Raw genomic sequence first — 14,777 nt, 5'->3', positions numbered from 1 at the left:
AATCGAGTCGAATTGGATTAGAGATGGGTGAGGAATGTGGTTGGGGAGATGGTTTTGAGTTTTAGGGTCTTTTTGTTTTAAATTCAAATTTTATAAGAGATGTTTGGTAAAATAGTTTATAAGTAATTTTTAATTACTTTGATACAAATAAGGTGTTGGAGTTCAAACCATTTAATGTTAATATTCAATAACTATTAATAAACTGTTTTTTTGAAACCTTGAACAAAACCCTAAATTCGCCTCTCTTCAAGAAACTTCATCTTGATTTAAAAAAAATGTTTTTAAACAAGACACTTATAACAGAAAATTTAAAATCAATTTGTCAAACTAGTTGATATCAAATCGGTCATTATAAATCTATAATCAGCTATCAGCTACCTGCCATTTGCCATACGCCACTAAGGCCACTATAAATTTAAAATACTTAATTTATGTTATAATAATATTTTTAAATAAAAATACAAATTAAAAGTATGATTACTGTATACAGTTGACTGTACAGTACTATATTCTACCGAATGGAGAATGATGGCGAATCAGCAACATGAAAAATCATCGACGCATAAATTTGGCCATGATCACGCTTTGATCTTGCCACGTGTCGTCTCCCTTCAGTATCAACAAACCCGCGTCTCTACCCCAAACATTGCTCATATAATCCGCTGCAATTCTGCGTGTTTCAATTTTTTTCATAACATCAGAACAACAATCTTCATTAATTCTCTGACTAAACGTTTTCTCTGAAAATCAACAAAAATGGAGTTATTCTATTACTTCGTATTCGGATCCCTAGCTATAATTGTCGCAGCACTTGAGTCAAGCAAGAACAACAATGATCGTGTCAACACTTCTTCCGCTTTCAATTCTTTAAAAAACAATTATATCCTCGTTTATTCTCTCATGATGGGTAATTCTTTTCATTCTTTTCTATTTTTTTTTCTGTTTAGTTTCATTCAAATATCGATTAGTTTCCTTTCTTAATCTCGCTTCGTTTTAAGTTTTTTTTTCATTAAAAGGTTGAATCGCTGTTTGTACATTTTTTTTTCATATGTTTGTATATTTTTTTGTTGATTTTTTTTTGTCATATGGGTAATTCTTTTCGAGATATGTTTGTATATATTTTTCTTGGATCGCTGTTTGTTATATACTTTAATTTTTGTTTAATAGTGATTTTACTTCTCAATTTGTTGAGATATGATATGATTTAGTGCAAGAAACGAAAATTATGATCAATGTGGTTTGTTGCATGGAAATTGGAAATGAAAATTTTCTATAGATTGAGAATTGGAGTGCGCTATCTTGATTTTGAATTCTTTTGAGTGAAGTAATGTTGTTAGATTTTCAGTTTATTTATTTTGTTCAAGTTAAGTTGTGAAAGAAGGCATAGTAGTTGTTATGAATAGTGTGACTTGAGTGCGCAAATTGATGTGTGTATTTATGAGTGGAATTGATGGGATGGAATTCTATGGCATTGGTTAATAGGAGAATTAAGTGAGTAACTTAATGTTTTGTTTATGGTGTTTAAGTGTGATTTATTTGTTGAAGTAATTATGGGAGTTATTGGTTTTAATGGTGTTTAATGAAGAAGTGCAAAGGGTTTTTAGAAGATGCTTTGCTCGAGCAGAAACTGTTAGAAGGATACTCAAGGTCGCTCAACCGAGCAAGCTCTTGGGTGGGTCGAGCGAACAAACAAAATGTATCCAGAAGTTGCCTGTAGCTTGCTTGACCGAGCGGGCTCTCTATTCTGGTCGAGCGGTTCCTCTGATGCACCTAGGATGCTACTTTTGTCTTTTCAAGTCCTTGGAGTTGTTTCAACTCATTTGTTATTTAACATTAAGCATGTATTAAGTGAGCAATTATCATTAAATGTACTTAGTACTATAAATAGAGAGCTCTCATACTCATCCAAGATAATCAAAATACAATCCCTAAGCCAAACACATAGCCTATTGTTTTTATCTCTTACTCAATTGTAATACTCCATTTGTAAGAGTGTTTTACTCCATTGAAATAATATAAACAAGAAACTACACACCATGGAGGACGTAGCAGTTATTGGGTGAACCTCCTTAAATCATTGTGTCAATTTTGCAAATTTTATTTTATCAAACGTTTGTTAGTTCATTGAAATTATTATCGTTCATCAAAGTTCTTAACATCGTATCGATCTTGGCAAATTATTTCAGTAGTTAAGTTGTCATGGATAATTACAAACAGTACGAGAGGTGCATTCAGAACATTATTTCATAAGTAATACTACTAGCGGTAGCAGATTGCTTATATAGGACAAAAGGAATGAGATTAATAACTAACTAGTCCTAGAGGCATCATGCTAATAACAAACTTTACATCACAATAACCCTAAAACTTAACTTAATATAATAAACTCATCATGTGTTCACACCCTAGCAAACTTGGAGGTGGGTAACAAGTTCCATGTTTGGTAAGTAACTGTTGGAACTGCAAACACATTTCGTCAAAACAAGGCAATATTTTCGTTGAAACATATGACAGTTGAGAAGTAGTAGTAGGAATGAACATAATTCAAGATATGTCGGAGAACTTGATAATGAGCCACAAAAGGTGTTTGTATATGTTGTCTAAGGTTTTAAGCCATGAATGAAAGACCAGGTTGAGTGTTGGTAAGAAAGTCAAGCCTACCTACTAAGCATCTAGATTTAGTACGATCCTCAAAAGGTTGAGTAAGGTCTTTTTGGAGCTTTAAGTTTAATAGTAAGGCAGTAACAATATGCATAAAATTTTTAAGACCACTGTCTTTAAGTAATTCGTTGGTGAACTTCTTTTGTGACAACACATACCCTTCTAGTAAAGTATGAACTTTCCCCAAAAAAATAATGAAGATTACCTAGGTCTTTGATACTAAACACTTTGTGTAGATGTTGCTTTATAGCATCCATGTGAGCAATAGAGTCTTCAGTTGAAAGGATATTATTCACATGAATTGCTGCGTATAACCATCAAGATGTCGAATGAACAATGATTAATTGTTCTTGGATTGCTCAAAACCCTCGTATAGCTTCGAAACAAGTCTAGCAAACCACTGTACAGACGTTTGTTTTAATCCATACAATAATTTCTTGAGTTTACAAACCATTTTTGGACTAGTAGTAAGTCCCTCGAGAATCTTCATACATACTTCTTCATGAAGATTATCACGAAGAAACGCATTATCGACATCAAGCTAAATACAAGCCTTTTTTGTGTGTGTGATCACTACAAATAAACGCCGAACTATTATCACGTTCACCATAGAGAAAAAGTATCGGAATAGTCCACTCCAAGACAATCTGTAATAGAAAATTTTCAGTAGTACCTAGAGACTAAGTGTTAGGTAATAAAGGTAATGAGTTTTGTTTTAAAGGCAAAGAACCCTGTTGAAAAGGCAATGTACAAGGCAATAAAGTGAATCATCTTCTTGCATAGCTTTATTGTGCACATTTGTAGAGGAATTAGGAGCATGATGTTGACTATTCTCTTGTTGCACAATTTTAGTAGACACGTTGGGAACATGTTGTTCATTGTGTCGTTAGTCTGCGACCATGACCGAAATTATATTTTTTCACTATTATGCGCGCTGGTCACTCTTATATAGTATGAGGAGTATCAAGGTATTGGAAATCAAGGATTGCCTGGCATAGAATCTTATGAAGTTTGAGCATTGAGTTGTTTGCTTAGGGCACAAAATTAGGTGTCTTCCTTTTGACACTAGGAGCCTCAGAGGTGGGAAGACTATTGGGACTTTGTTAGGACTTTTAATCTTTGAAGCTTAATAAGTTGTAAAATTAAAATTGATTCCTTACTAAAGCAAGGTTGGCGTCCTAGATATGAAAAAGTGTGGGTAAGTTGTCTAAGATACTCTTTTCTTGTAAAATTTCATATTGTTTCAGTATAACTTTGAAGACAAGGTATGGGGACGGGATTGAGTAAATTTAGTATTGCTATGGACAAATTGCATACAAATATTGTTATTAATTTCAAGAAACAAGTGTTTTATGAGGGTTCATGGCCAAGACTAGTGGAGGTTGTGCAGCTTTATTGGAGGTGGAGTAGATTGTTTATACATGGAAATATACGGTGGTATCATGCTAATCTACATGTTCAAAATTGGAGGTGCCAGGTTAATAGATGTCGGACCTTATATTAAACTACATGCTGATTAAATGTTTATGGAATATTAGAGTATCATGAACTATTGTGTGTCTTGCTTCTTGCTCATTAGAAGGTGGTTGTCCAATAATGTTTCTATTTTTTCTGATAACATCGGTATCATTGGATGTTCGTGGCCCAGTTCCAATTAGGATTGATCTCAGAAGCTGTTAGTTTTGAAGTAATTACCATCCTTAATTCAGATATAAGTGTCCTAGAAGGGATTTCTTAAGCACATTCATATTCAAAAGTTGAATTGTTCTTGTATGGACACTTAATTGTATAAATGGGAAATTGCTTTTTGATGGAATTGTTTACATGTGAACAGTTGGGGACTGGTTGCAGGGTCCATACGTTTACTACCTTTATAGTACATATGGCTACGGAAAAGGGGATATAGGACAACTTTTTATTGCTGGTTTTGGATCCTCCATGTTATTTGGGACAATTGTCGGATCACTGGCAGACAAGCAGTAATATTTGTAGTTTCTTCTTGATACTTGTAAATGTGTTATTGCCTTACTTGTGTCTTCTAAATCTTACTACTTTATGGAATTTTTTAGGGGTCGAAAGAGGGCATGTGTGACTTACTGCATAACCTACATCCTGAGTTGTATCACCAAACACTCTCCTCAATATCACATCTTGATGCTGGGTCGAGTTCTTGGAGGTATCGCCACATCACTGCTCTTCTCTGCATTTGAGTCATGGCTTGTTGCAGAGCACAACAAGGTGAGCCATTTTTTGCTTGTCATATATAAGGTGGAGTGTAAATGCTGTAACCTAAGCAGTGGATGCTGGCTCCCAGAATGTCTATGTAGCTTGTGATTTATGAAATAGAAGTACCTGCTGAAGTTGGAAATATTGTAACATAGTTGATTGAATAATTGAAAAAAGTTAGGCCTTTCCTACCACATTTGTGAGCGAAATGTGATTTAGTTTTTAGTTTGGTGACCTGTGCTATTTTTTTCTTCAAAAGGCATGTAAAATGGAGGGTCAAGTCTGCATATAATCACATGCATGTATGTTTGCTTATGTGGTTAAAATGTTTACCTATGTCAACTTTGTTTCTTATTCTTTCTTCTATGTTCCGTTTCTGTTGGCAACGTCATCACTTTGAAGTACTCCATTACCATGTCTTTTTTCTCTTGGTACATGTCAATGTTATTCTTCCTCCTTGGCTAGTCACTTAGATGTTGCAATGATTTTCTCCCTTTTCCTGGTTCTATTCAGTTTAAACGTACCCCTGAAGATTTTATCCTTTTTTTAGAGAGGCTTTGAACAACAATGGCTGTCTATAACTTTCTCGAAGGCGATTTTTCTTGGGAACGGTCTTGCTGCTATTCTTTCTGGATTGGTTGGAAATCTACTGGTGTTTACCTTTGGGTTTGGGCCTGTAGCGCCCTTTGATGCTGCTGCATGTCTTCTTGCTATAGGCATGGCCATCATTTTATCATCATGGACCGAGAACTTTGGAGATCCTTCAGAGAATAAAGATCTGCTTTTGCAGTTTAAGGGGGCTGCAGTAGCCATTGCTTCCGGTAATTAATTTTTTTAATACAAAGGTGGATACTCTATAGTTGAAGTTTTGTTTATTGTTGATCCTAGTTCTTGATCAACTCATATGAAAGGGTTAGAGGATTAATGAAAAAAGAAATACTCCTAATTCTTAGTACTCATTTTTTTTAGTTCTGCCTTTTCAGTCCATCAAACATCATATTGAGTATAGTTTATTTTATGTTCAGATGAAAAAATAGCTTTACTTGGAGCCATTCAGTCATTGTTTGAGGGTTCTATGTACACCTTTGTATTCCTCTGGACCCCTGCTTTGAGCCCAAATGACGAGGAGATTCCTCATGGGTTTATCTTTGCAACATTCATGCTTGCTTCAATGCTGGGAAGCTCACTTGCTGCTCGGCTTCTGGCTCGTTCTTCTCCTAGAGTTGAAAGCTATATGCAAATAGTATTCTCCATCTCTGCTGCCTCTCTCCTCTTACCAATTGTAACAAATGTACATTAGACATCCAACTCTTATCTCAAACTAGATGTGATGTGACGATCTTGCCATTATCTCTCTTGACTTTCGCTTATTTTACAACAGTGGCTTGTAGATCCTGCAGAGGTGAAGGGTGGTGGCATCTCATTTTCAGGTTGCATCCAAGTTCTCAGCTTCTGTGTTTTTGAAGCATGTGTTGGAATTTTCTGGCCATCTATTATGAAGATGAGGTCCCAATATATTCCAGAGGAAGCTAGAAGTACCATCATGAACTTCTTCCGTATTCCTCTTAACGTCTTTGTTTGTGTTGTTCTATATAACGTATGCCATTATCTTGTTCTCTGTTATTAGTTTTTCTTTGCAATGTTTATACTATGCTTGGATACACAACTAGGAAAGAAAGAAAGAGAAGGGGTGGGGAGTGATAGGTGACGAGTTTTCCTCGCATATCTCTCCTTGGAGAAATTTGTTTTTCAAAAATATGAGGTTTTGTCCCTTGAAATTTCTCACCTCCATTTTTCATCTTCTCCCCTCCCCAATAGCTATCCAAATAAGAGAAAACTCATCCCTCCATTTCCTTAACCTTCCTTTCCCTCCATTCCTCCTATCCAAATAGGGTGTTGCTCTATCTGCTTTATTCAGGTATTCTTCATTTGCTTTCCTCCAGTTTCTAACACTTGTATTTGTCTTTCTTTAAAGGTTAACGCATTTCCCATCACTGTCATGTTTGGCATGTGCTCAATCTTCCTCTGCGTGGCCTGTATATTGCAGAGACGACTCATGGTTATATCTGACAGACCTAGTAAGTATTGATGTTTTCTTCGGTGCGATGTATTGATCAGTATTACTGTTTTCAATTTAGTTTTAGCTTATGGTGTTATCGGGTTTTTGTATATACTGATGATATGTGCAGTGGTCCACCTGCGGTTTTTGTTAGTCTTTTGCCAGTCTAAAAGCACATCAATTTTTTGTTTATCATTCGCTCATGATGGATTTTTCACTTGTTTGACAGAAACTGATGTTTATGAATTTGAGGATAGAGATACTGAAGCTGAGCCCTTGAATATCTAAGCATTACGAGGTAAAAGGCTTGGCGTATAGCGGTAAAAATTTATTCAACAACATAGCGGCAATGAAAATGGGTGGTAATTCTCACAAGAAATAGTTTTGGTGCTCCTTGTGCGAGTAAAAATACACAAACATACAACTATACAAAGGTGTTTCAACACTTTCTATAGCAGTTCACTAATCATTAGGAAGCAATTTTTTGACCCAATTTTTTTTACCTTTCTTTCATGTCTAAAAGGAGGACAGAGAACTAATGTCCATTTCTGTTCATTTATGTCAAAGAAATTTCATTTTTGTTGTTTAGGCTCAATATTTTTTCACAGTAGAACAGATTTTTCATAGAAACTACTCCATATTGTTTCTCTCGTTTTAGTTGTATGGATATGGAAATTTATAGGAAAATTTCGTATGGCAACTCTAAATTTTTCAACTTTTGCACGTGGTAGACAAATATTTTTTTGATCCACATGGTGACCTTGACCTTCTAATTTTTTCACGTGGTAGATAAAATGAAAATTTTTAAATATTTTTACCATATGGAAAAATTAAAAACTTAAGATCACCATATAAATTTAAAAATACATTTGTAGAAAAACAAAAAAATTTAAGGTCACTAAATTTTTAAATATTACATTTGCTTTGTTTCTAAATGTAATAGTGTATTGGTGGGCTATCCCAATATGTTATAAACTTTGTCTTTAGCAAAATGTATTGATGTCTGACACGTTTAATCGTCGCCCACCACTGTTGTCAGTCTTTTGGCATTCTTTTTACAATATAAATAAGTGCTTAGAGAAGGTTGAAAATCACATTGAGTCCACAAAAAATGTCATCCGAAACTTCTTTTATTCCCCAATATTACATCCAATTACGTATACTTAATACTCATCTAAACAGGTCTTACTTAGTTGGAAAATGACTTAGGAAGCAGTATCATTCTTTTCCCTTTTCTTTTTATTTTAAGCATTATTGACTCGTTCAACATGCTTTTTTTTATTATTATAATAAGCTTGTAAAATTACTCTATAAACTATTTGCGTTATTGATGTGTGTGTTTTATATATTATTTTCTACCATGCCCCCATTGTATTTTCATAGTATTTCTCGCGTATTTTGCTCAATTTCCTATTGGTTTTTATGCTTGGTTGGAGTGTTTGTTTCCTATCTATTTTGTAGGTACAACGCTCTAATTATGCTAGGAATCGACTCTTGGAGCGAGATTTGCAAGTTGGAAGGTCATAAGCTACTCAAAGGTCATTTTTGTGCTGACCAGGTCTCATACTCGGGTGGGTTTCCACATACCCGGCCGGGTGAGCCTCTCATACCCGGTCGGGTTTCCACATACCCGGCCGGGTGAGCATCTCATACCCGGGTGGGTTTCTAGACACCCGGCCAGGCTTCCATTGAAGATTAAAATGCTATGCTGCGTACCCGGGCGGGTTTCCACATACCCGGCCGTGTTTACTCTTGAACTTAGAAAATTTTTGGTCTTGAAGAGTTAGTTTTGCTTCGCACCCGGCCGGGTTCAGCAGTTATTTTTGATAGTAACTTCCCATATCCTCCGATCTCTTTTAAGGGGGATATAAATAGCTTTTGAGAGGAATTTTTGAGACAGTTTTTTTTCTCTGTTTTGAGGGTTTGATATTGAAGAGATTTCTCATATTACTTGCCATGGGGGATTGTTAATCAACACTGAACATGTAATTTTAATTATATTGAAGGTATTAGTTTCAATTCTAATCTCTTGTTCTTGTTTATCATTGTTATCTTTGAATGTTTGTTTCTCCATTAAATTTGAATTTGATTTTTTCCATGAATTTAATTGTTGAATCTCTTGTTAGTTTTAATATGCTTAGTAAGTAGTTTTATTTCTAGGGTTTGGTGAAACTATGCAAAAGGTCATGATTCTTGTTTGATTTTAGGATTTAAATTTGGTTTGTCTAGGCGATTCAATTGATGGGTTTTAGATTGATTGCATGTTTGGCCAATTTGCAAGTTTTATTCGCTCAACTCTATAAGCGAGAGTTGCGAGTTTGAGTGAACGATTTCCTTCTTTGAACAATTAAGCCTTAATCGCGATAGCTTGTTTTATTGTTTGATTGTCGAATTTGTTTGCGAGAGCAACATCTTCCTTCGCCTATATTCATTCCTATCCCAATTGTTGTTCATGAATCATGATCGATGCATAGTGAATCCTTTTAGCCCTAGGTTTTTAATTATTGAATTTTATTCATCTCTTGTTTTTGCGTTCTACTTAGATAAACAAAAAATTCAACATTTGATCGTTAGCAATAGTGAACTTGGTTCAAATTGTGACTTTATTTGTCCTTCCATAGTGGTTCGACCCTACTTTCCCAACTATAATAGTTAGGTGAATTAGGAATTATTTTTAGTAGTAAAACGACCTATCAGTTATTTTTTTATTTATTTGATTTGATTGTGTATAATTGTAAATAATAAATGTAATTAATGCTCAATCAAAACCAAAACTCTTATATTGTTATAAGGATAAATTCATGTATGTAGAAAGCCTCTAATTAAAATTACTTTTTAAACGTACAAAATGTTAGAATATAAAAAATGAACCTAACAACTTAAACAAGAAGGAAAAGCCACATCCAAACCTAAATAGCAAGGGGTAAAAAAAAAAGAAAATATATCTAATTAAGTTGTTTCATTGAAATGAATATGTGGGGGAAAAACTCTCATATATTCTTTAAGTGAATGTAAACTAGTTGATTTGATCAACTCATATATAAAATGGAAAACAAATAATACATCTTTTGACAACATTGTTTTTGTAGTTCTCTAATATATATATATATAAAGAACTGAAGGATTCAATTGGAAGTAAAGCACTCAACTTCATTATTCATTATTATTAATTTCAACTTGTTTTATGACTAAGTCAAAATTTGTTATTGTTTGACAAAGTTTCAACTCCATTAGAAAATAGATTTAAATGGTTCATATAGTTGTATATATATTATTAACATAGGCAAATGAAAATCCCATTGAACCAAAATATTTTTGGGGGGTGTAGAGTAGGTTGAAGGAGGTTAGGGTTAAGGAAGAGACAGCGAGAATTGAGTCTAGTTTTTTCACGGAAAAAGTGATACATTCTTACAATCGAAATTAGACTTAATTCTTCACTTAATTGAACTTATTCCTTCTTATAAGCTACAATAAAATGTCAAGTTTGCCTTCTTTTGCAGCATTCAAATATGAGAGTGCAGATAATTTATTGGGTTATGTAACAGAAGGTGATGGAAAAGGTTATCTTGGATTCTATTCGGAAATAATATTTAATTCAAGAGTTAAATTTGCTATCGAAAATGCACCTGATGGACTTGTGCACATAAGGTGTTGTTACAACAATAAATATTGGACTAGGTAATTAGTTCTATATTTTCTCCATTATAATTGTTATTTTTTATTTTTTTTATTTAATATTTAATGGGAGAAAATAGAAGGAAAGGAAAAAAAATAGATATTTTTATTTAATATTTATCAATTATGACATTAAAAATAGTGAACAGAGGACATTTCTTTACATTCTGTATACTCAACAATCCTTGGAGTATGCCCCTTAAATATTTGGAAGGAAACACATTAATCAATTATTGGTTTGAAATTTGATCTTATACTTTTATTATTAATGTCATAATCAGATTAATTTGAAATTATTGGTTACAAATCATAACTATTACTATATATATCATGTTAAAGTTTGCAAATAAATCAATAGAAATAATCAAATTATATGTTGTCATGATCATGAGTTCATGACATAATGACATAAGTAAAAAAGATAAATAAAAAAATTTATAATTGAGACTAGCTTTGTTGGGTCGTTAGATTGTAGGATTATAGAATTATATAATCATATCATGATCTTTCATACAAAAATTTAATTCTAATTAGACCACAAAATCCTACCAAACATAATTATAATTCAACCTACAATTTAAATTTGCTCGTCAGTTTTAAATTGTAAAATTATAAAACCGTATATCAAAATGACCAATTAAATAACAAATGCAATCATTATTATTTTCGTAAGATCGAAAGTATGATTTATAAAATTATTTATTTTAATCATTATTATTTGAATTATTAATAATATTAGCAACGTTTATCTTAAAAAAATTAAACCTAAATGAAAAAAAGTACACAGTTACGACTTGTCCAAAAAAATCCAGCCTGTTTGACTAGACTTGCTGATCCGCTGACCCATATCATGAATGACGGGTCATGGAACCAAAAAAGGTATAAGTTATCCAACCCGTTTTAATAAGGTCGGGTTAAGGGCCACAAAATAATTTTAACCAGGTATCCGATGACCCCTTTAGGATAGGGAGAGATTTTTTTTAAAAAAATTATTGAAAGTTTCTGCCAGCAGACTTCTCTGATTGGTAGTTGGTACCGCTTCTTTAATTCTTAATGCTCCTTTTTGCATGGCAGTACTGTTTTTTCAATTCTTTTGTTGAAATGGTTTGTTCGAGCAATTACTTGGGTTTTAGTTTGTTTGCTTCATTTGAGAATGTAAGACAATATAACTCACTTTTTTACTGCCTTTCATATGAATTTAATATCACTATTTTTTTTCATCTTGTTATATATGTTATTATATTGATTTTGGAATAATTTTACATACTTTGCCATATTAAAAAATTACATAATTACGCCACAAAATCTACCACAAAAAATAATATATCACAAACACTACTGGGTATTCAGTGTTTCAACCCGATTTATCTGGATACCCGATATATGAATATCCAGATAAATCGGGTTGGAACACGGGCCGTTAAATTAGGTATCCAACTAATCAAGTACCCGGCTTTTCGAGTATCCGAAATGTCGGATACTCGATTATGAACACCTCTTGACGACGGTGATGGCAACAGACATGTGTCACTATTGTTAGTTATGACAACAAGTTTGATGTCAGTTTGGCTTCTGACAACGTTTTTGACGATAGACAAAAATTAACGCCATCCTGTCGTCAAAAACACCTTTTGTGACAGGATGGGGTCAGTTCCTATCTTTTGCCAAACTTTTTTTTTTTTTAATTTTAGTATCAAGATCACTATTTAAATAACAAAGGCAATAATGCTGGCTATTCAAACTTGAAGGGCATCGGCAACGGAAGACTACATTACTCCCTCAGAAAGTGAAGCAATTGAAGACAAAAACAAATGGAATTGTACATTATTTAAACCAGTTATGATCCAAGACTCCATTCTTAGTGTGAATTTTATCCACAATCAAACTGGTCGTTTTATTGCCACAACAATTTTAAAGACAGACGCATGCGTCCTTCATTTAGGACCATCTCATTTTGACAATGGGCATGATCATATACGTTTTCAAGTTTTCGACTATGGTTCACTGGTGAAACTACCACAATATGTAGCATTTAAGGGTGACAATGGAAAATTTCTTATTACCGATTATTTGAACCGCATTAGTTATGATCACAAATTTTCTGGTAAATGCCTCTCAGACAAACGTACAAAGCATGAAATCTTCTCCACCATAGAGGGTCATATTCTTGTAAAAAACGTCGATGCTAATAAGTTTTGGAGGTTCAGAAGGTTGGCTACAAAGATAATTGCCCCCGATGGTACTTCTCGTCGTGATAAGGCTTCTAAGGTTGAGGTAATTCAACTTAGCGAACCAAATGTGGTTTCTCTTCGTATCCCAAGTGACAAAGTATTTCTTGGTAGAAGGTTTGACGTCACGAACCTTCGACATGCCTTGCTCCCTGTGGGAACTACTGTAACACCTGAAACACGATTTGAGGTGGTTGAGCCCATCCTCAACAGGCGAGTTGATCATGTCAAGTTTCGGCTTGAACATTCTAGAATATATGAAAAAACACCTGAAACTGTGCACAAGGCAGAAATCCCAAATGATACCCATCTAGAACACCAGCATAGTATAGAGATTTCTTATACTAAAACTAAGACTTCTTCCTGGAATAATGGTGTTATCTTGACATCTAGTGTCAAAACCACTTTTCAGACATCAACTGCATGTATTGTTGATGGTCAGGTTGAAATTTCTGCTCAGATTTCGGCAGAATTGAAGTGGGGAGAATGTATACAAAGTTCGGAGCAAGTCAAGAGCACGTACATAGTTCCCGTACCTGCAAGACACAAAACAATCGTAACAGCAATGGTAACAAAAGCGAAGTGTGACATACCATTTTCCTATGTTCAGACTGATACATTTTACGATGGATCAAAGACGACTACTAAATTTGATGACGGTGTTTACACTGGTAACGAGACCTATGACTTTCAGCTCATGACTAAATATGAACCGCTTTGATCAGGATGATCTATTGGGCAACCCTGTTAGAATATATAACATATCTTGAGGCCTTAATCATCAGCTTAAGCTTTTGGTTAAATTTGTTACTTAAAATGGTATCAAAGCCAAAGGTGATGTTGTTTTTTTGGTTCCTTTATGTTTACTTTTATCCGTTATTTCAGTGTTAGATAAGAAAACATTAAACAATAAATGTTATGTAAACATATCTAGGTTTACTTGCCCTTTTGTATCATATATACATGCTCTGAACTAGCGTTCGATCATATAGGGCTTGTGTGATAAAAGCTCCTTTTCATATAGTTATTGCTTAATATACAAATTCTTAAATGAGACGGTCTCATGGTGAGACCATCTCTATTAGAGTGCTTCATGTACGTTTAGTGTGTTAAGGTAATCACTTAAAATCTCAAAGTGATCAATTAGAGAAATTGGCTCGTCTCATGGTGAGACTGTCTCATATTAAGACGACTACTTCAAGTTTGTACTTGTGCATTCTTGTATATTCTTGTGTAATGTACTAACTTAAATCTTCGTATTACTGTTTGCATTAGTTTTTTTGTTTAAAATCATCTTATTGCTTGCAAATGGTCTTGTATTATTAGTACACCTTTAAGACATGATCATTACTTTTCTTGGATACCTTTAGGCTTCGCTTCAACTCTCGTTAGGTTTCTCTAGCAATATTTATTCAATCACACCCTACAGTCGAATTAAGTGGTTTACACATACTAAGACTATCCCAAAAATTATCAAAGAGGAAGCCGAGGAAGTCCTATAATAAAAATAGCAACATTTACATATGGTGAAGAGCAATGAAGAACTCGAACTTCATCATGCTTATCTTTCTGGCGAACAACGTGAATGTCAAGTTCAATAGTAAGTGTGGGGATGATGAACATAATTTCTAGATAAATATATAAAACTAACATAGTCATAGTATACTAATGTTTCTTTTATGGATGGGACTATGTAACTGCAATAACATATTGCGGATCCAATATGATTCAAAGACAACATCAATTGCACTATTACATTCGGCTTCAGCACTAAACTTAGATAAAGTGCTTTGTCTTTTGAAAGACTAAGAGATAAGATTATCATCCAAAAATAAACGATTATCAGAAGTAGGTCCTCGATCTACATCATTATATAATGTAAGGATTTATATAGATGTAGACGACAACAATTAGCATTTGAATAAAAT

At 33.8% G+C, this 14,777-nt stretch overlaps 2 protein-coding genes across 4 annotated transcripts; both read left to right on the top strand.

The window, feature by feature from the left end:
- The first annotated feature begins 526 nt into the window (after positions 1-526).
- Positions 527-10,562, top strand: LOC130825035 (uncharacterized). Of its 3 annotated transcripts, XR_009046825.1 has the most exons (9): positions 527-907; positions 4,496-4,640; positions 4,731-4,899; positions 5,438-5,708; positions 5,913-6,178; positions 6,269-6,484; positions 6,863-6,965; positions 7,176-8,952; positions 10,447-10,562. XR_009046825.1 is itself a non-coding variant. In XM_057690060.1 (8 exons), the coding sequence occupies exons 1-8, from the start codon at positions 757-759 to the stop codon at positions 7,232-7,234; spliced, it is 1,380 nt and encodes a 459-aa protein (XP_057546043.1). In that variant the 5' UTR covers positions 527-756; the 3' UTR covers positions 7,235-9,019. The 3 variants fall into 3 exon arrangements, 2 of the variants coding, with proteins under 2 accessions (XP_057546043.1, XP_057546044.1); XM_057690060.1 differs by lacking the exon at positions 10,447-10,562 and having other exon boundaries at positions 7,176-9,019; XM_057690061.1 differs by lacking the exon at positions 10,447-10,562 and having other exon boundaries at positions 795-907; positions 4,513-4,640; positions 7,176-9,021.
- LOC130825034 (uncharacterized) lies at positions 10,128-14,109 on the top strand. Its single transcript, XM_057690058.1, has 2 exons — positions 10,128-10,624; positions 12,370-14,109. Exons 1-2 carry the CDS (start codon positions 10,422-10,424, stop codon positions 13,568-13,570), a joined length of 1,404 nt encoding a protein of 467 aa, XP_057546041.1. The 5' UTR covers positions 10,128-10,421; the 3' UTR covers positions 13,571-14,109.
- Positions 14,110-14,777: the final 668 nt, after the last annotated feature.

This window comes from Amaranthus tricolor, chromosome 10 (assembly GCF_026212465.1).
Source record: "Amaranthus tricolor cultivar Red isolate AtriRed21 chromosome 10, ASM2621246v1, whole genome shotgun sequence".
NCBI classification, from domain to species: domain Eukaryota; kingdom Viridiplantae; phylum Streptophyta; class Magnoliopsida; order Caryophyllales; family Amaranthaceae; genus Amaranthus; species Amaranthus tricolor.
Note: the sequence above shows the minus strand (reverse complement) of the source record. Positions and strands in the feature narration are given on the sequence as shown.